At 48.5% G+C, this 21,747-nt stretch overlaps 1 protein-coding gene across 3 annotated transcripts in view; it reads right to left on the reverse strand.

Annotated features, from left to right (window-relative positions):
* Positions 1-9,228: 9,228 nt before the first annotated feature.
* Positions 9,229-21,747, reverse strand: part of CCNY (cyclin Y) — a 214,003-nt gene continuing 201,484 nt past the window's right edge. For 2 of the 3 annotated variants that reach the window (XM_040645240.1, XM_008683937.2), the window contains exons 9-10: positions 15,112-15,274; positions 9,229-11,580 (exon numbers count right to left, since the gene is read on the reverse strand). In XM_040645240.1, coding sequence (XP_040501174.1) covers positions 11,464-11,580; positions 15,112-15,274 — 280 coding nt within the window. In that variant the 3' untranslated portion in view covers positions 9,229-11,463. The remainder of the gene's footprint in view (positions 11,581-15,111; positions 15,275-21,747) is intronic. The other variant, XM_040645241.1, reaches the window with a different exon arrangement.

Here is a 21,747-nt window from a genome sequence, read left to right on the forward strand (position 1 = left end):
ATCATGGGTGGGGAGGGAGAGAGAGTAGAGATGTCTGTGACAGTTGCATGTGAGCCTGTCCTGGGCTGGAGGCAAGCCTCAGAAAGTCTCAAGCAGAAGGCTGACTGGTGAATGACCTGCTCCTTGGAGGCATTTCCTTGGTTTCTCAACACGTTTCTGCCTTTATCAGCTGTATCACAGGTCCCCACCAAAGGCAACTTCCCTTTTTGTAGATGTGCATTGAGACCCCTATTTTGATACATGAGGAAAGTACTGGCCTCTCTGCAGAAGCAGGGATAGGAAATACCACCAACCCAACCCACCGTGAAGTGCCTTTCCCTAACTTGGACTCCTGCTGCCACCTGCTCCTCAAATTCCTCTTCCATCCTCCTCTCCAAATGCAGCTACTGTAGGCACCCACGCACTACTTGTTCAAGCCTCCTTTGCCAAAGGGAATGAGGTTGTGTGCCTCACATCAGCCCTTTTGCAAACACTTTTTCTGCTACGATCATCAGTGGGAAGCTGGAGCAATCTCGTCTTCAAACACCAGCCAGGCCTTTTGGGGCTTGAGGAATAATGCTCGGTGGGTGGCGGTAGGAGCGACTTGGATGACTTCCTCCAAGCAAAGCCAGAAGGATGTGATCATTAAGACTTCTTGACTCAACAGGGGTCGATTTTCATAAATGAGTCAGCCCTCATAAAGCTCGTACGTCTGCATCTAGCCCTTATCTGTGCCTTTCTGGAACCTCCTACCACCCTCAACGCCCTGAGCACCCAGCCTTGGGCTTGGGCTGGGACTCCACATGAATAAACTGCAATGCTGGAAAATCCTGTGTTATGCCCAGTTGTTCCAGTTATTTTGGGACATTTTCCTGCTAACAGGTTGTCCCTGATTACCACACATTTCCCCAGGAGCGTCGTCAACCCGATTCATCCGAAGCTGACGACTCTTTGATCTGAGGGCTTAAGAACAGAACTTGGTTTACTCTAGCAAGCAAGTATCGTATGCAGTCAGAATCTGGACGGGGAAAATGTCTTAACATAATTTAATACCAAAATTCTTCTTTGTAATAGGTAACGTACACAACAAGGTGCACAAGTACCTGAAAATATTTATCCGCAAAACCAAAGACATTTCAATAGCTAAGGACGTTCAGATTTCTCCAGTATTTGGTTCCAAGAGATTTGATCACTGAGATTCAGGGGAAGTTGCAAAACAAAGCCACAGGCCCTGATCAGGGAAAGTAGTGGGATGATTTTGATGTACCAAGTTAGGCTAACTGTGCACCGTGGACACGGATTTGCTGCAGGGCAAATCTGTATTCTCCGTAAACTCAAAAGAATAGGCCTGGGAAGATGAAAATAGTCGTCGGGAGGATTTAGAGACTATCTTGCCTTGTTAGTACTAAAGTTTTCTATTGTAGCAGTGTCCCTAGATCTTATGTTTGTAACATAATTACAGCTTTTAAAAAGTTTTGGAAAGCGAGAAGTCAAGCAATTTGCAAAAGCAAAGGTCCTCTGGTGGAAACAACATAGTGCGTTTTGCTGTGAGCAATCTCTGCTACTGACCAGTGAGTGAAAAGATAAAATATGTAATTGGAGCTAAAAACCTCAAGCACCCACAAGTGTCCAATTTCACGTTCAAAATGCCGTGCCTAGTACCAGCCAGTGGGTTTTTGCAAAACCCCCATTTATTAGAGCATGAAGGTGGTGAGGGAAGGCGGCGCTGGGGATTAATGAGCTGGACACCTAAGGGGGCAACGGGTGGGAAAGTATTTTCATTGGTATTCAGTACTAGGCTCTTTAATAAATAGACCATTGACGACTGGGAGAACCTTTTCTATTTGCTCAATTCTTTTCAAGCAGTGGATTTGCACTCACAAGACTTTTTAAAGCAATATTTTCTTGATGCATCTCTGTTGTTAATGTCACCAGGATATCTAGGGAAGCAAAATGAACAGAATCTGAAAATCCAAGAAATCACATGAAGCTTGTTCTTCTTCCTGGCAGACTTTTCAACAATGGACTGGTTAAGAATCAGGTTGGCGTGAGTTCAAATCCCCGCTCAGCCCTCCTCGAGTTAATTAACTTCTCTTCACCTAAGTTTTCTCAGCTGGAAAGTAGGAGGAATAATACCACTACATGGGGTAATTGGGGAATTTAAAAATTAATGTGAAAAGTGATTCTTAAACTTGTTTCTTAGAACCCTGAGGTTTGCCTGGGGTATTGCAGGAATTGCTAAGTGGGTGGAAAGCGGCCCTGCATGATTTCTTCCACCCGAGCAGATCCGGGCGTCTGTGCCCTGAATACACCGGGGTTCCAGAGAGGAGTTCACTGCGTGAAAGGGCTGTGCTGCAGACGCAGATGATAGGAGCCACTGGTGTGTGCCCAGCCGATGGCAGCTCCCAGGGACATGGTGGCTGCTCGCTGTAACCACAGCTTATGCTGGTGGCCCCCACCCTGTTGGCCCCGCAGCGTCCGGCAGGGAGAGGCGCCTCCGTCACCGGCCCAAGGGCCTCCAGGGCACACCCTCTGCTTTCTCACAACCAGGTGTGCAAACTGAGGGTGATTCTGGTAGAAAGGGGACAGAGGGCACAGCAGAAACCTTCCTAACTCCTAGTGTTCTTCTGGAGAGCCTTGTGAGCCCCAGTTTTCTTGGCCATCAAATGAGTAGGTGGGACTAGATATCTTCCTGGGAGTTCTATTTTATAATCATTACTAGGGAACAGTCTAGGCCGGAGCCATCAGCCGGCTCGGGGTCGGGGCAGACGCCCCCACGTGGCCAGAACCCCTCCCCCGGAAAGACTGAAGGAGCCACTGCTCAACCAGTGGCTTTTCCCAGGCTGTGTCCTGGCCAGCTGTGCCCTCATGAGTGATGCTGGCAGAGGCTGTGGGCTCCGGACGGCTAGCAGCACGCGGAGGGTCGTGCTGGCCAGGGCTCGCTCAGGCACCAGCAGCCCAAACACCTGTCCTCTGCCTCTGGATGGATTGGAGTCCACTGGCTGATTCTTCCTCCTCCCCCTGGATCCGAGGTCGGCACGAACATGGTGAGCACGGATTCTCTACCTGAAACAGAGCACACGTGTCTCGTGGCGCCCTCTGCTCCAGGTGGAACTGAGCTACAGAGACGTTCAGGCAAAGGGTGTTTCCTAAAACTCCAGGGGAGAACCCACAGAGCGACAAAAATAGGTCATTCATAAATGGATGGCAGGGAACCTGCTTGGCTGCGTTCCTCTAAATTCCCTCCTTTCTAAATGGCTCAGTCTACACATTTGATCAGTTGTGTCCAGACCTTTTAGGGCTAGAAACGAGGCTTTCTGCCGGGACAGGAGAAAGTTTCTGATCGACGTCTTTGCAAACGGTATATAGGAGCTGGTGCCAAACATCTTGATTCTGCCTCTCTTGTAACTACAGCAGGAAAGAGACGCAGTGTGGCGAAAGCACCCTACTTGGAAGAGAAACCAAAAACTGTCTTTGACCACATGTCTAACCCACAGGACTTCTGATCTGAGACCGTCAGTCCTCTGCCCACTTGCTGGGGCATCACACAGGCCCTGGAGGCTCTCCTGGGCCCGGGCCCTGCTGCAGCATTTCTCAGTTGACAACAGGACGAGGCTGACATCTCCACGTCTGCACAGCTACCGCTCTGCGAGGGTCTTCCTTACGTGGAGCGGACATCCACGTCTCTGTAACGTACTGACCACCGGGTCCAGTTCTCTCCTCTAGAGCCACAGAGTAACACCTACTCCATCTTTCAGCTTCTTCATTCAGTCCTTTCAAGTGCGGATCTCATAGGCCCTCCCAGGATAGGGAGAAGCTGAGGCCAGTTCTCCATTAGAATATTTTATTCCCTCATCCAATCAACAATATTTACGGAACCTAGAGTGGGCATTTTTCTAAGCTCTGGGGATCCAGTGGTGAACAAGACAGAATATCCTGGGTTTCAGAGAGCTTATGGGGGTGAGGTGGGGGGTAGACGTTTCTAAGCACTCAGGAAGGATTGGTGGCTATTTGCCACACGAGTCGCCACCAGACCTGGTCTAAAACCCAACCTCACGCGTGAAGGAGAGCTTCCCAGCAGCAGCCAGGCCGGGCAGGGAGCAACGGTGTCGCTTCGGTAACCACGCCTCCACAGGTCAAGGTCAACCAGGCCCTGGTGCTCTGGGAACCGCAGCCCCTGAGCCCCAAGCTCTCCGGCAGCCTGTAGACCAGCTCTCCCCTGGGCTCAGACAGCGGCTCGCAGCTGTGGGTCCCTCAGCAAGCAGTAAACTCAGCTTCCTGTTACAGAGGGGAGGGGAGGCTCCCCCTCGGGTGGAGGGAGGGCGCCTGAAACCCCGAGTGAATAAGCAGGGGTCCTGGCACAACGTGCCACGGAAGAAGTACAATAAGGAGGCTAAGGTGGGGGGTGGGCTGGGAGGTGGGGAGAGGGGCTTCTTTGGTCGAGGTGGCCGGAAAGGGCCCCTGACGGGGTGACTGAGACAGGAATAGACGAGCAGCCCACACTACGACACCCAGTGGAAGTCAGAGGCTGCACGTTATTTTGAGTTAGAAAATGTACCTCGAAAGAATAAACCCACAGCCCAGCAAGACCCACACGTGCCTCAAGGGAGGAGACAGTGGGTGGCTCTGGAACAAACCCCGACGTCCAGATCGTCTAAAGCGCCTAAACTGAGACCGCGGGGTAGAGGGCCACCGGAGGGCCCAGCAGCGGCTCTGGAATGGCAGCTCCTCGGTTTCTGTGAAATGCCTATTAACAGGCCAGACCATCTGCATGTATCTATACTTAGCAGCCGTAAAAATAACCACCCCCACATTCACGCGTTAGGTATTGCGAAGCTTTGTGTAAAACGCTAAGCACTGCAGCTGTCTCTTCTGCAAGGACGCGGCGCGCAGATTCACGCGGCCGGGGAGGCTCGCCCCTCGGCGCCGCTCGGGGCAGGGGCCGAACCGGACGCGCCGCGGGCCGCTGACCGTACGAGCCCTGCCAAGGCACTCGGCCCTCCGCCCTCAGCTCCAGCTGGGAACCACGGACGGCGTCGGCCCCGCCGCCACTGGGGGGGGGGTGCGAGGAGGGGAAAGCTCGGTACGCTGCAAACACCCAGGATGTACGGGGCAAGGGTGTTTCTGGGGAAACCGTGACTTCGGGACTGAACCACGCGCGCAGACTCCCGGGCTTGGTTTCCGGAGCCCGTCGCACGCGCACGCGCATCTCTGCGGAGAGTCGTGCTTCCCGGCGCGGACCCCCGGCGCCGCCGAGACAGAGCGCGCTCCCGAGCGGGATTCCTTTCATCAGTTCGCGTCTGCCTCTCTCCTTAGGCCGACCTGAAGGCTGTCCTGGGTTCTCCTTCTGGGAACCCCTCCGTCCCTCCAGAAGGAGGAGGTGTGGGCTCGGCGTGGACACAGCCCCCGCCCTCGCCCTCGGGAGCAGCGCTGCAGGGCAGCGGGCCCGCAGAGGAGGGCACAGGACAGCGCGGAACGCCGGCAGCCACACAGGGCTGCCAGTGCGCTGCTGCAGGAGCCACCGGGAGGGCGACCTCTGAGGGGGCGCGAGGTCACGCCAGGCCTCTTGGGCACGTGATTGAAGCCCAAGTCTTAAATGCGGGGTGCCAATCTCCGGGGGGAACATGCCAGACAGAAATTGCAGCTCAGAGAAAGGTCCTAAACTGGGACAGAACGGGGTGTGCTTAGCGCACCCCGGAGGCGAGAGTCGCAGGGAAGGAGGAGGGAGACGGGACATTGCCCGCTCAAGAACGCTGTGTGTCTCTTCGGTCTGTTTGGATGCCTGCCTGTGAACTGCAGTGCTCTCCTTATTCAGGACGTGCACGTGTCAGTCCCCCAGAGCTGCCGCGACACTGCCGTCCACCGGGCGGACCCCAGCACAAGCGGATCCTCTCACGGTTCTGGAGGCTGGGAGTCTCAAGTGAGGCATCAGCAGGGCTGTGCTCTCGGACGACCCCTTCCTTGCCACTTCCAGCCTGCCGCCAGCCTTGCCACTCCTTGACTTACGGCTGCTTTGCTCCATCCTCTGCCTCTGATGTCACATAATAGTGTCCCTAGGTCTCCCTAATCTGTCTCCAAGTCTCCCTCTAAGGACACTGGTCATTGGACTGATGGCGCACCCCAATCCAGTATGACCTCATCTTAACTAATTACACCTGCAAAGGTCCCACCTCCCAGTAAAGTCACATTTGCAGGTTTGGGATTGGCATGACTTTGGGGGTGGGCATGGGGAGACTACAGCACATTTCTTGGTAGGTTTTCTTCCCTAACGAGGGCAGTGAACGGCCATACAGCAGGGTGGTTAAAAATAAGATCTGGAGCCAGGCTTTCTGGCTCTCCAATTCTCTGACCATGGGCCCAAAGTAAGGTTTTAACCTCTGCAAACCTAAGTATCCTCATCTGGGCATAATAATAGCAGCTATCCCACCCTGACGAGGATCAAGTGAATTAAAGTATGCTAGAGGCATTGTAAACATGTCATGTTTCTGTTCTCGGGTAGGTTATAATTGGATACCGTTTCGAATGGCACCCCTTCTCTACTGTGTTCTCCAAATGGTTACTGCTGGGGACTAGGGAAACTATCACTTGTACAGTGATCTTCTGCCATCCTACTAAATTCTTCTTTTCCAGTGGTTTCTCCTCCATTTTCTTGGTAGCCCTCACATTAGCTTTAAGGTCTCCCCTCCGAAATACCGCTATGTAACACTGACTGTGAAACTCCATGAACGTCAGCAGGAGGAAATGACGTTCCAGAAGCACCTCATGTACATGTCTATGACCAGAGACGGGTTTCATACTCTGCCTCATGGTCGCGACAGGAGGAAACGTCTCTATTTGTTTACTGTCATGTCATTTGATCCAGACCAAATCAATTCAGCTTTACATGGACAGGGGCCAGTGTTTAGTCCTGATGGATTCCCCACCGTGTACAATGCGTGGTAGATAGGTGCTTGGTGCTTCTGACTAACCTTGTGAGCAGCTCGTCTGCAGTCAAAATAACCGACACAGGAAGGGAGGAGTCTTCCCAGTCGTTGTATGGGGAGAACCCTATCTCATGAATTTGCTAGTTGTTCTTTTTCCAGGTCTAATCAATGAAGGGCACAGAATTATTCTGAAATGCCACTCTTTTACCCTGCATTTGAAATAACTTATTTATATAAACAGAGTTCTCAAAATAAAGACCTCTACCTAAATCAAGCCACGAAAAGACACAGGAAAGCTTATAGAGACCTGTAAAATCTGAACACCATTCAGTCAGATACTTCTTCTGAGCTCATTTCTTACCGTCACAGGTTCTTCCAGAAGGCCTTCTGCAAAGACTACGATGGACAGCACAGTGGCCAGGACAGATCCTCACCGGAGCACCTGCAGCTCAGACTTGCAGCAGTGCAGACACACAGTGCCCTCCAAAGACTTTCAACTGAGAGATGAATAAAAGCAGACCATGCCAGCGCTGACCACTGAACTCTTGAAGCTTCTAATGGAAAGTGACTCAGTAGTCCTTCAGCAGCTTCACAAATACAAACTTGATAAGAAAATCAAACAGGAAAACTGGAAAGGAAGTCAGCTGAACTGGTCAGGTCCACAAGCCATCACCCATTTTGTGACTGCAAGCACATTTCTACAACTCCCGATTTGCACGGAGGCAAATTAGGGGGCAGAGCACTTGTTTTTAGATGCAAGAAGGCTCTGCATTCAGTAACAGCAAATCGTGATCTTAGTGAGATTGTGGGTAGCGTTTTCCTTGCAATCCATATAGTTCAAAAAATTAATCTTATCAAGTATCCTTTTCCCATTTCAGCTTGAGGGTATGTTTCCGATTTCCTTCTTTTTCAACAAGGATGTGGGCTCTCTCTGGTTGGCCTTTCAAAAGATGATCCCTGTCTCTAAGATGCACCCAACTCAGTCTTGAGATGTTGACTCCAATGAAGTCAAAGGGGATAAAGTCATTAAAATAAAATACGGTATCAATATAAAAGTGACATGCTCTGATAGGTCTCTGTCACGCAACATCTCAATAAGAGGTTTCTAAGAGGTGTTCAATACTTTTGTGAATTGCTCAAGACTTAACAGGACTAGTAACACTTTTCCCATTGCTCTTGCAAAGAAGTGGTTCACACTCAGCATCCATAAAACCTGAATTTTATCTCAATATAGTATTCAAAAAAAATGCAGCAGGAAGGCACTATTTGTTCTATGTATTTATTTATTTAACACTTATTAAGTACCTACAATGAACCAGGAATTATATTTTATTGTTTAAAAAATTCAAAGCTGTAAAATATGGCCCCAGGTGAGAGGTTACCAAAAGCAGCCAGAAAGGATCAAAATTGCTCACTCCCAAAATTCTGCTTTGCAATTCAGCCGAGGATCAAATCCCCAGAACCAAGGGAAACCCCAAGATGGAGATGCCCCTGCCAAAGACCAAGGGAAGGAACTCAGGAGAGCCAGCCCAGGAGAGCAGCCAGGTGATGGGTACGAGGCTCCGACACCGGCCTCACATAGTGCATTAAGGCATAGGAGCACATCTCGGATCTTGGTAGATCTCCCACCTTACCCTCCAATTTGGTTTTAAATCCCTGACTTCTTTCCCTTTTCCCAGTGGGTGGGGGGGGGGAGGAGGTAAAACAAATCAAAAAATTTCACTGGGAATTTCACTGATTCTCCCAATGACTTTATTTGTTGTTTAAATCTAATCTAAATTTAAAGTCAACAAAATGTGTAGTTTTCTTCATCCTCCGTTAATGATGAGAACTGTCCATTCAAAAACTACACTAAGACAATGTCATACTCAATAGCAATCCGGCTTTAACTGTAGGGCATTGAATCACCTTGCGAACAAATTACAGTCACTATGATTTACCAATTGGTACTGTACTGGGTGGTGCTGGGGTTTCTTTTTGGCAAACGTAGAACAAACCAGAGAACAAAATTTAAGTCTTCATCATCATGTAGAAAAATAAAATAAACCTAAAGTATCTACCTATGTGTCACGTGATTCATACGGCGAAAGTAAGACTAAGATCTACACTTACAGCAGTTTTAAAAATCCTTAGTGCAAGAAACATAACCAATTAATACAGATCAATACTTATTAATGAATATGGAAAATTTTCCTATACAGAGGTAGAGTCCAGTGCACAAGGCTAAAACAATATTCAATAGTCTAAACAAGACGGAGTCAGGTTTTACGGAATCCACTTTAAAGTTATCAGACTGTATGTACATACATACAATAAATAGACTATACAATTTTTTAAAGTAGTTTAATAAACTCCACAAAATAATAGCAGATGCATTGAAGTATTTACATAATTCAATTTTCAAATCTCTCTCATTCAAATAAAAGGGATAAAAATAAGCTTTCTGCTTTAAAGGCAGCAGAACCTCTTTCCTGAAATGGATCGGTAAAATAAGATACTTTACATGAGAGGAACTAATTTATGCTTGAGAGGTATTCATATTCAGCTAAGAAAATATGTCCCTTTTTAAGCTATATAGATTAGGGAATATAAAATGATATTTTCTACATTTTTAGATCTCTATTTAAAGTTCTAAATCCAACTCTTACTTGAAGAGAGAAGCTGATTTTGGTACCCTTACAGAGTATATCGACACCATTACAATGGAAAGATAATTAACTTTTCAGATTCTGCTTGTTTGCTTTTGAAAGTTTAGGCCAGAAAGAATTTGACAATATTTCTGGTCCAAACAGTTGTTTACACAATGAGATACAAATCTCAGTGAAACGAGACTAGCACTTTTGGCCTGGGGATCCTGGGATTTCCCCTTTGTGAGTCCCTTCCGTTTCCAAACTACGTGTCATCAGAAGCAGGCACGCTCAGGGGCAGGCGTGTGACTTTAGGGTGCCCAAGCCTAGCGAGACTCCAAAGTTCTCCACATTCACACAGGAGGAAGGTGAAACGGACTTTCTGCTGCCATTCGCCTCGCAGAGACTTTAAACGGGAAAAAACTTAGAAGCCTGTCATTGTGACCCAAGAAAATATGCAAAAACCCAAAGCATTATATGCTTCACTGACTCAAGATTCTTAGACTTAATATCAAATTGACTCTGATATTCTATCATTAACCCTTTTGTTTTACTTGATATAAAAGATTCTCATCTAGCCCATAAGGAAATTAGGGATAGTCAGAAAATGAAAAAGTAAGGTCATAATTAATGAAGCATCAACCTTCACAGTTTGAATTTTGTATAACTTCGCTAAGCACCCACAATGAAAATGCAAGTTGAGTTTTTTATTCAATCATCCTGTGAAAAATACCTCAGTAAATAGTAACATTTTGCCCTTCAATGATCTTCCCACTGGAATAACCCACCCCCCTTTTTTTTTAATTTTAGATTTTTAAAAAATTTTATACAAATAGACTAACTCTGATTTAAAGTAAACATACAAAAGTTGAGAAGAATATTGCTTGCAACAATGGACATGGAAGTAGAGGAATGAACTGGGCAGGGGGTACAGAGAAATGACTCCTGGTCAGTAACTGCAGGCAAACACCTGGCGCTCCAGAAAAACTTCACCCAGAGGACGCCCTCTGCTCACGCTGTTTCCTTCAGCCCACAAAACCTGACTGATTTGTAACTACGACTTCAGGTCAGAGAAGAAAAAAACAAAACAAAAAACAACTGCGAATAAAGTGGAAGGCACAAGCACCCATGTGATCTAGAATTTTCTTGGGGTGAGGAATAAGGAGGGAAAGGGATACTTTTGGTTCCGCACTACAGTCAAGTTAATTTTGCCACCGTTGAAGAGAAACCGTATACAATCAAGGTGTACAGAAACATAACAAGCGCATCCCACTTGTGAGGAAGAAAGCTCAGAAGACAGCTCCCAGGAATGGTGCAGAGAGAAACAACCAGTACTATTTATTTGGATGTCTGTGCCATGGTGGGTACAAACTATATTCTCTGCTCTGTGGGACCAAACCAAAACAGAATAAAAACAAACAAAAATGCCCCAAATCCCAAAAAAGCAGCGAGAAGGAATGCAAGAAGTCTCACAGAACAACTGATCCAGATGGAGGTGATAAACACAGCACGCTTGTCTTTAATGCACATCGAACTTCGTTACCTAAAGCTGTGTTTTTCCGTCGCATTCACCTACTGACCAGACGGGGACTTAAGAAATGGCCAAGCCATTAACCTTTCCCGCCTCTACGCGACTTCCCTTTCCCTTTGTTTCCTTCTCCAGGATGAGAGTCTTTTTCCTCCGTGAGGGAAGTGCTGTTAATGACACTGGGGGAGGGCATGAAACAGGATTTCCAGAATACTGATTTCGCTTCCCTCGAGGCCTTGCTGCGTGCGGCCACACAGCTTGGAGGCGGTCGTCAAGGCAGCCTGACAGAGCTACGAATTAAAAAAGAAAAGGAAAGGAAAACAAAAACAAGACCACCCCAGTCTGTCTTTTCTCAAACTAAAGGAGAAACTGCGGGATGGCACGGCCTCCAGGGGGACCCCCACAGTTAGGAGATGATGGCCGGGGACCACCTCGGCAAAGTCAGATTGTCAGCACTCGCTGACCGCTTCCTCGTGGGTCGACGCAGGTCCTTGTACTTGTCCTCGCAGAGGCGAGAGATGGCCTGAGGGGCAGAAGAGAGACAATTCAGGTCAGGGCCGGACTCGGGAGCAAGCCCCACTGTCCTCTAAGTGCCCGCCGCTCCCTCACTCATCGGACACCGCCCACCGCCAGGTGCCAGCAGCATCCTAGGCACTGAGAACACGCGGAAACAACCCGGACCAGAGCTCCTGCCCTGGGCAGTTTCCACGCCACGAAGGAAGTACAGACACAGGCCTGTCCCCGCAGCGCTTACAGTCTGAGAAAATCAGCTCAAAATGTGCAGTAATTACAGGACACTGCAGCCTGGGGCTCAGCCAGATGCAGGTTCAATGCTGCTAACCACTCGGGGGGTGTGACCTGGGCCTAGGCCTACTTCAAGGCCTGCATCCTCATCGGCAAACGGGGTCAAGAGCACCTGCCTTGCGCGCCTGTCCTCACGTAGCAGGGCTTCGTGCTGGGCGGCACTGGGAAGAGCACTCAGTACTTGGCGGCTCTCTGAGACTCAGAGCAGATGCCCCACGGTCTGAGTCAACTCTAGATGACCGAGGAAGGAAGGAACTGGGAGGGAGCAACGTAGGGACAACCCACACGGTCCTCATTTTCTTGATGAAGACAGTGAGACTCAGGTGAGTGCCTCAGCCAAGAGCGAGGCCTGACCCTCCGTGGGGCTCGGAGCCTGGTCTCTCAGGGTTGCTACTAGGTGCCGGCTGAGAGCACGTCGATGACAAAGTTGGAGCCTGCTCACATCACCCCAGATGTCTTGTTGCGGTCACATTCACCCTGCTTTCTGTCAGGAGTGGGGATGACTTCACTCACGATGATGCAAACCTGAGGTCTTTCAACTCGTATACAATTCAAGCAACAGGCCAGGGAGGAGGCAGGAGCTAGGGAAACACCTGCCAAGAAGTCGCCGTCGAGGGACAAAGGCACAAAAGCAGCAGACCCTGCTGCTTCTTTTGCACTCACCTTCTACCATACCGGTTTTTTATTATGTTTACTGTTTACTGTCTGTGTCCTCCCAGCAGAACATAAACTCCAAAAGGGCGGAGTCTAGCGGTTTTGTTCCTGATGGTGTCTGGTAACCAGTGCCTGGTATCAGGGGACCCCTAGTAAATATGTGTCAAATGGGTGTGTAAGTTCCAACTGAGATGTGCACATAACAGAGGCATGCACATATCTGGCTATGGTCAAAGTGCTGGAAACACGGGGTACTGGCAACCGATTCTCATTTATTTTCCAAAACCCACAACTGCACTTTAGAACAACTCCAGTGGCACCAGGGAGGATGGATTAGAGGAGAGAGAGGAGCTGAGGACGTCTTCCTCCAAACGACAGATGAATGAGGGCAGGAGACGGGCTAGAACACTGGGAATTCCCCACGTGAAGTCCATTGCTACACATAATAGAGGTGACATACTTAGAAAATCAGATCCCTTAGAGACATTAGAGCAATGATTTTTTAAAGTAAATTATTTTCATTTATTTAAACTCCCTGAGATTACTGTGTGTGGTTTCTCAGCTTACAAACAATACCTGGGTCTGAATGTAACATCGTAATAATGAATTAGCAATGTACGATCTTATTCTAGATTTCATGATGCAAAGTCTTAGCGTGCGTCCCATCTCCCACATGCATACAGAGATACTAATTTATTTCAAAGAGAAATGAGCAAGCTAATGAAAAGACCACTTTGCATCCGCCTTGGCTCCTGGTATGCTCTAGCGTCCACACTCGACCCTGCAACCCGCCTACCACATCAGCCATTTGGTGGTACGTCTCAGCAGTACAGAGCTTCGGGCACGGCCACTCTTAATACGTCTCACTCCCCCGTGCTTTCCATGATGGGGTTCAAGTCTGCTAACCAAACGGACTAATAAGGGTGCTGGGGTCTGGAAAACAATGAAATCTCATTCCTTAAAAATTATTTCCAAGAGGTGCTGAGTGCTTTTTCAGATAGTGCTTCTGTCCAGCCCTACAGAGGAGCGAGGGGCCGCATCTCAGGAAGCCCCAATTCTTGGGAGGAAGGAGAGAACAGTCTTGTCAGGACTACCGGCCTTCCTCGGCCAGCGCACCTGCGGAGCACCTGACGCGGCAGCCCCAGAAACAGGCGAGCACTCCGTCTTCCCACTCAGATAACCTGCGGAGTCGGCAGCAGCCGCCAGCCACCCCGTCTCAGCCAGCCTGTGTGCCCACAGTGTGGCTGACCCACAACACTGGATACTCTCCCTCCGAGAACCACAGACCTGCTTTCCTGCAGGCTAAGTGGCTGCTCCCAGGAGCTCCACACGCCCCACTCAGCAGGACAGGAGCCACCGGGCACGAGGGCTTCCAGCGCCTGCTGCTGGCTCACCATGAAATCGAACTCTGTTTCACGAGTGTGCCCGCGAGCGTCTGACAACACTTGCTTGGAGCAGCACATCCTTCAGAGGAAGGGTTTTCCATTTCTTGCTCAAGAGAAATGGGAGACTTAAATGGGCAGTTGCATCCTGATGGCCGGCTCACAATTAGAGCAAAGTGGCTGAGTTAGGAAAACCTCACTGGGTTTTTACACACCGTGCTCCGTGTATCCAGTCATGGATACACCGTGTTCCACAGTTTTACTAAGTTTTTTCTTGAGATTAGCATATTATTTACTTCTTACAATTTTACTTAAGATTTTGGCTTTCCTAAGCTTGCAAAACCGTAACAATCTCTTCCCCTCTACCTCTAGACTTTGTTTGGTTTGCAGCTATTCAGCCTATTAGACCAGCACTCTAGCCATCCGGACCCTGTACTGAATCGGGGTAATGTGTCACTCAGATTGGACAATGGGGCAGGCAGCACAGACCTCTTGGGTCTCACCAGGCTTGGGACATGATTGTACCATCTACTGCTTTGATCAAAGGGTCTCTGGGATGAGACCACAACAATGTGTGAGAAGGAAGGCACAGAGGGCCTCAGCACACCTTCTCTGGAGGAAGGGGTTTCACCCTTCCTTGTCACCCCGCCACTTTTCATCCAGTCAACAAGTCAGATGGGAAGAGCTAGGTGCAAATATGAAGCTGAGCTACATACACGAGTCACGAGCACGAAAGTTACACAGCTTGACGGTGAAGGCCCTAAACTCAGGCCGAGACCCATGGGGCTGGCCCCAGCTCTAACCGGGCTGTGGGGAAAATATTTTGAATAAAAAATAAAAAGCACACCATAACCTTTTGGGATTCCCAATCATTAGGGTCATCTGGTATCTTTTCCCTTATAAAAGTCCATGTCGAGAGATACTTTTTTATGAGCATATTTTGTTAAAAAACAGGTGTTTTTTTTTTTAAAGATTCGAAGAACAGAATCTATGCACATTAAATAAAAACTGATATTCAGAAGGTTATTAAAACTATGATTGGATGAATTGTAATCAACTAAATGAACTGACCAACTCTAGATCCAGGGTAACCTGTCTGTACTTCATAACAACGCATAGTGGGAGAAATGAGCGTGGCGACCTCCCACTTCCAGGAGACCCAGGTGCGGCGTCTGTAATAGTGCCTCGGAAACCAGTATGTGAAGGCATCTTACCTCAAGCTTGTGAGCCCTGTCCCTGCTCAGGGGCTCCAAGGGAAAGCTCAGGTTGTTTGCTTCTGCCAGAGAACGAAGATCAAAATAATACTTGGCATAAACACTGGAAGGAACATTGATGTTAAACTGGAGCAATTCAAGAAACTGTCGCTCCAGCTCATTCCTGCAAAGCAAAGACAAAAGACCGCGTGCTTAGCTGCCGTACCAGGCCGCACGGCCCACCAAGGCAGGCTGCTGGAGACCGGAACCCAGAAAACCCACCTCCAGGGAGAAAAGCTACCGAATTAATTGCCGGGCTGGACACCAGAGCTGCAGTTTAACCACCAAATGGGTATGAAAAGCCGAATGCTCACGTGCTCTGAAGGATGAGGCCTGAGTAACTGGGACAATCACCAGGAAGTACTTCAGGTGGTGGGTGTCCCTGAGACCCAGCCACACACGCAGCAGACGCTGGCTGCAAATCTCAGCAAGAACCGTCAAACATGGGGCAGGTGAGGCAGTCGAGAGCCGTCAAGCGGAGTCTGGTGAGGGGCCAAGACAGGAGCCCAGGCGAAAAGCCTCTGTTACACCTGGACGCCTGTCTTTCCTCAATGGCCCTTCCCTACATCCTTGGAGAAGAGTGGAGGAACTGCTGCAGGGGCTTCCTCAGGCCAAGCGGGGAGTGGGGGAAGGACTCACAGCCCCGCGCTCACAAAAAGGGAACCCACCGCCTCTGAAGAATGAAAGCAGCAGTTCCCACACCTGAGTGTGCATCTAATCGCGTGGCGGGCTTGTCAACACAGACTGCTGAGCCCACCCCCGTCTCTGGCTCAGCAGGTCTGGGGTGGGCCTGAGAATGTCTTTCTAACAAGCTCCCACGGGATGCTGATGCGGCTGGTCCCAGCCCAAACTTCTAGAGCCACTCACCTCCAAAGACTGGTCAGTAAAGGAGCCAACACAGGTATTAAGATCCATCTGGCCATCCCAGTTATAGTTTGATGAAACTGAATGATGGGTAGCCAAAATAAATTTTAAAACTTCTATTTGGAGAACATCCCCATGTCAATTATCTTTTAGATCAGGTTCATTTCTTGACAGTTAGTCCCTGGAGGGAGAAAAGTCCTCAACGGTGGATCTGTTTGTTGAGCACTGGTCCTGGGTCGGGCACGCAGTTTTAGCATTGCCTCCCCCTCGAAGCACCCTGTGCTTCCAAGCACACTACACAGCCCTCTACTTCTGTCCTTTATCAGACTCCACTGCAAGTGCCACCCTAACTCAGTCTCCCTGCTTGTCTCCTCCTAGCCAGAAACTGGGCCACCGCCCTATCACCGTACCTGACATACAATTAGAGCTCAGTAATTAGCCTTACTGAACGGAGCAGGCCAAGCTCCGCCTGGACGGATGGATCGAGGAAGGCTTCCCACAGGAGTAAGAGATGAACTGAGTTTGGAAACCTAGAGCTCTGGTGGAGGAACAAGGGTTGGGGCAGGGCATTTCTGGCAGGATACCTGGTCACCGTCTCCTGTAAGTGAATCTGAAGGCTGACAAACCCTGTCCCACCAACTAGCCCGGAGCCCGCTGCACGGACTCCACTGAGCACTGAGCCCCCAGTGCCGGCCCCTGTCAGCAGGCCCCCGATGTGCTGCAGCCTCACACTGCCTCAGCACCATCTGGGCCCCACGGTGTACCTGCTTCCCGGCCGGCTCCTGGGGAGTCACCTCACTAAGCCTCAGAGACTGAGAGCACTCCGTCCCAATCCCATGCTGCTGTGACGACGAGGGACAGGAGCGCTGAGGTGGGGGGAAGGCAGGCTGGGGTCTGAGCAAGAGGGGGTGGCTTCAGAGAGAGAAGGTACTGGGCGAATGAGAGTTGCTACAGAGGTTTGTAGTCCTCAGATGGGAAGACTGAGAAGTCAGATTCCTGTCTTTTCGTCAGAGAAACACCATAATTTGCTGTTTCTATACAGTCTAGTGAAAGGAGGTGAGCTCCAAATGTGCATATTGTGCTAACTTTTATTCTTTTAAAGAGTCTAAAGTACTTTGACTTCTTTGGGATAATTTGTACTTTAACTTTTATTTATGCCTCCTTTAAATGAGATTTAACAAGAGATCATTCTGTGAAATACTGGAACTCAGCTAAGCTTTTAATAAAACAAGAGCGTCAAAAATACTGCAAAGGCCAGAAGTACCACAACAAACGGGCCAGAAGGAGCTCTCCTGGGGGACCGTAGGAGCCGCCTGGGGACAGACTGCCGTCTGGTGGCCGACGGCACCACTGCAGCTCTTACTCTTCTGATGCTGACAGAGCAAGTCTGTTAATGCTGGCCCAAATCGTAGCTAGACAGCTATGCCTCTTGTCGAGGGTATACACTCTGACTAAAGGCAAGAGCGATCTGGTTTTGAACAAGGTGGCATTTTCCTCAAGGTTCCTTGGGAAAAAAGAACAGCCTTTCTTCAGGCTTTTCTTTTTTAAGTCTGAGGGAAATATAGACTAGAGCTGCTGTGCTTTCTAAGGCAAGATTTAGCAAATAAAAGTAATTCCCAAAATTTGAATTTCCAAACTGCAGTAAGACATCTTACAGGGACATACGACAGCTTGCTACGTGATAAATCGTAAGAAATACTAACAGTGACACAGAGAGACCAGGCTTGATGGATTTACTGCCCTCAATTGAATAATCATGAGAAAAGTTCTGATTAAAATTTTCTAAGTAAACTTAAGTCAGTAAACAAAACATATATTCAGAAATATGCGTTATATTAGATCAAAATTGTAAAGAAACACAACTGAGTTAGCACACTTCACAACTTGTGAAGGGGCCTCTAAAATGGAGTAAGGAGAGTTGTTTTATCACCTAAACATTTATCATCTATCTGCTTTTCTAGAAAAATGGGTTCACTTTAAAAACCAGCCACTGACTGTCTAGCAATCGCACTTCCGGGGATATACGCGGAAGAACTGCAAGCGGGGACTCGAGGCGAGGTTTGGACACCATGCTCACAGCAGCATGGCTCACGACAGCCAAGAGGCAGAAGCAGCGCAAGTGTCCAGGTGTCCGTCAGTGGTGAACGGATGAACCAAACAGCACGTGTACATGGACGGCAGTATTTTTGACCTTAAAAAGGAAGGCAATTCCGATACGCGCCGCTACACAGACGAACCCTGAGGACACTACGCTAAGGGAAATAAGCCAGTCACGAAAAGACGAATGCTGTGTGTTTCCACTTCTGTGAGGCGTCCAGAGCAGTGAAATCCAGAGACGAAGCGGAATGACGACTGCCGGGGGCTGCGGGAAGGGGGCTGCGGGGACGTACTACCCACCGGGCGCACAGCTTCTGGTTGGTGACGGTCGCACAATAACGTGAATGTACTTAATGCCACAGAACCATACACTTAAAAACGGTTAACGTGGTCAAATTAATGCCATGTATATTTTACCATAATTAAAACCAAAAACCAAAGACCAGGCCCCCTACACCCACGGAGGGTCGGAGGTTTCCGCTGTGCCTCTATCTGTTATGCAGCACTAAAACCAGTCTCCTCGCTTCTCCTTATTTGAGATTCTTTTGTTTACATATCAAAACAACTCTAATAAGGTTACCGCAAAACAAAAACAAGCCAACCCCAAAGTGTAATTTCTTTTAACAGCATTTTGCCTGTCAAAGTTCATCCTTCCTTCTCCCATGCATGGCAACTGTCGTTAGGTGCTGGCATGTGACGGTGTGACTACTTACGTTGGCCAGACAGAAAGCGGTGAAGGCTGGCCCCTGGCCCTGTCTTGCCGCACAATGTCAGCCTGAATCTGAAGTCTGACTGACTGATGCTGGTGGCCTGAGGGCTCTACCTACACGTTTCAGTGCCACTTGTCTTAAAATGTTCTTCAACCTGCGTTCCCAGCCATTTGCCCACATGGTCCGCTGCCTTCCAAGCCAGAACCCCACCATCTAAAGGTGAAAGGGACTCCAAGCCAAGTGCCTTACTGTTGGATGATTCTTTAGCTGGAAGCGAACGTGGGCTCAGAAACATCAGGAAGGTCACATCAGGACACTGGCACACAGGCAAGGCCAGAAAGAAGGGTGCAGAGGGGGACAGAAGGACAGACGCCTGGACACAGCACCGACAAGCACATTTTATAAACTCTCATGTCGCTATTGACATGAGAGTACACAGTGCTAAGGGCCGGTGCCCCGAGCTTCCAGGGATGCCCCACACTGCTCCCTCTCCCCAGACGGGGCTACCCAGCAGCCATTGTTTCCCCCAAGCTCATAGGGTTTTACTGGAAAAGACTGAAATCAAGCACTCATTTTTAAATATTCCAACAGAAAATCTATGATTCTGTACAGATGCTACAAAATAACGTAAAGCCCCTATCTCTACAAGTGTGGTTCAGCACCGCGACCCCCTAATGGCTTCCTGAACACACTGGATCTCATTCCTTCTTTCAGTAAGTTTACTGGATGTATTAGTTTGCTATTGCAGCAAAAATACCACAAGACTGTCCTTCTGTCTGCGGCCTATTACCTAATCTCTTCTTAGGACACATCATACTATATTAAAGCCCATCCTAATGACCTTATTTTGACTTAATTACTTCTTGAAACACCTGATCTCCAAGTACAGTTACACGTTGAAGTACTAGGGGTTAGGACTTCGCATATGCATTTGAGGGAGATGCTACTCAGCACCTTGACACTCTTCTCTTCTAGCTCCTCAAAATTCATGTCCACTTCACATGCAGAATACATTCACTTCATCCCAACAGCCCAAAAGTCTTAATCCGTCCCACGAACCATCAAGTCCGAAAATCTCATCTAAATCAGGTATGGGTGAGACTAGAGGTCTGATTCATCCTGATTCCCCTCCAGGTGTGAACCTGTGAAACGTCCTACTTTGGAAATTATCTGCTTCCAAAGTACAATGGTCACAAAGGCACAGACAGGCATTCCTACTACAAAAGGGAGAAAGGGGATCCCTCCTACACTGTTGGTGGGAATGCAAGTTGGTACAGCCACTCTGGAAAACAGTGTGGAGGTCCCTTAAAATGTTAAAAATAGAGCTACCCTATGATCCAGCAATTGCACTCCTGGGTATTTACCCCGAAGATACAGACGTAGTGAAGAGAAGGGCCATATGCACCCTAACGTTCATAGCAGCATTGTCCACAACAGCTAAATTGTGGAAGGAGCTGAGATGCCCTTCAACGGATGACTGGATTAAGATGTGGTCCATATATACAACGGAATATTACTCAGCCATCAGAAAGAACGATTTCTCAACATTTGCAGCAACATGGACGGGACTGGAGGAGATTATGCTAAGTGAAATAAGTCAAACAGAGAAAGACAATTATCATATGGTTTCACTCATTTATGGAACATAAGAAATAGCAGGAAGATTGGCAGGAGAAGGAAGGGAAGAATGAAGGAGGGTAAACAGAAGGGGCAATGACCCACGAAAGACTATGGACTCTGGGAAACTAACTGAGGGCTTCAGAGGGGAGGGGGGTGGGGGATTGGGATAGGCTGGTGATGGGTAGTAAGGAGGGCACATATTGCATGGTGCACTGGGTGTTATACGCAACTAATGAATCATGGAACTTTACATCAAAAACCAGGGATGTACTGTATGGTGACTAACATAACATAATAAAAAATTATTTAAAAAAAAAAGGGAGAAATAAAGAAGTTTTGAAAGGGGTCTCGGGTCTCAAGCAAGTCCGAAATGCAGTGGGGCAAATGCATTAGATTTCAAGGCCTGGGAATAATCTTCGGCTGATGCTCTATCATCCAGCCCACTGAGAGGGCAGCAGCCTCACATCCTAGCCACGGAGGGGGCAGCCTTAGCCCGCACAGACCTGTACCTGCCGAGCCCATGGTGGCAAAGGCAGCCCTGCCAACTTCCAAACTGCCTTCACGGTCATTTTCCCTTTTGAAGGATAATGCGTTACAGCAGGACAGCTCTTCTGCAGAATCCTGAAGTCCGACAGCCTTCCTTCACTTTGTCCTGTCTTGTCCCCTTCATATTAAATTGGCAACATTTCTGCTGGGATGACTGGTTGTAATCTCTTTAGCAAACTGTCCAGCCACACCCTTACTTACTGTTCTCTCCAGAGCATGCTTTCTTATTTTTTGCAATAGGGATAGGCAGAGGTTGGAAAATCTGAGTCCTTCCAAATCTTCAACATCTGGTCCCTTCTTGCTTAACAATTCCTTCTTCCATTTCTCTCTCCTCAGATTTTATTATCAGCAGCAAGGAGAAATCAGGCAGGGTTTCTAAACACTCTGCTTAGGGATCTCCTCAGCTAAATATTCAAGTTGACTATTCTGCCTTACACAAACACTAGAACACAATTTGGCCAAGTTCTGTGCCCTGTGTTAACAAGTACTGCCCTTAGTCCAGTGTCCAACATCATGTTCCTCCTTTCCGACACCTCACTCCAGAAGCACCTTTAACAGTCCTACTTCTAGCAACATTCTGTGTGTGGTACTACAAAGATGAGAGAAGCTTCCTCTAAAGCTCTCTGCTTTCTGAGTCCTCATCAGAATCACCTTTCACAATCATATCTCTATCAACCATCCCTTCAAGGTAACCTAGGGTTTTTCTAACATGTGCCTCAAAACTCTTGTAGCTTCTACCCATTACCAAGTTGCACCCTAC

This window comes from Ursus maritimus, unplaced genomic scaffold (genome assembly GCF_017311325.1).
Source record: "Ursus maritimus isolate PB19 unplaced genomic scaffold, ASM1731132v1 scaffold_31, whole genome shotgun sequence".
Taxonomy (NCBI): Eukaryota; Metazoa; Chordata; class Mammalia; order Carnivora; family Ursidae; genus Ursus; species Ursus maritimus.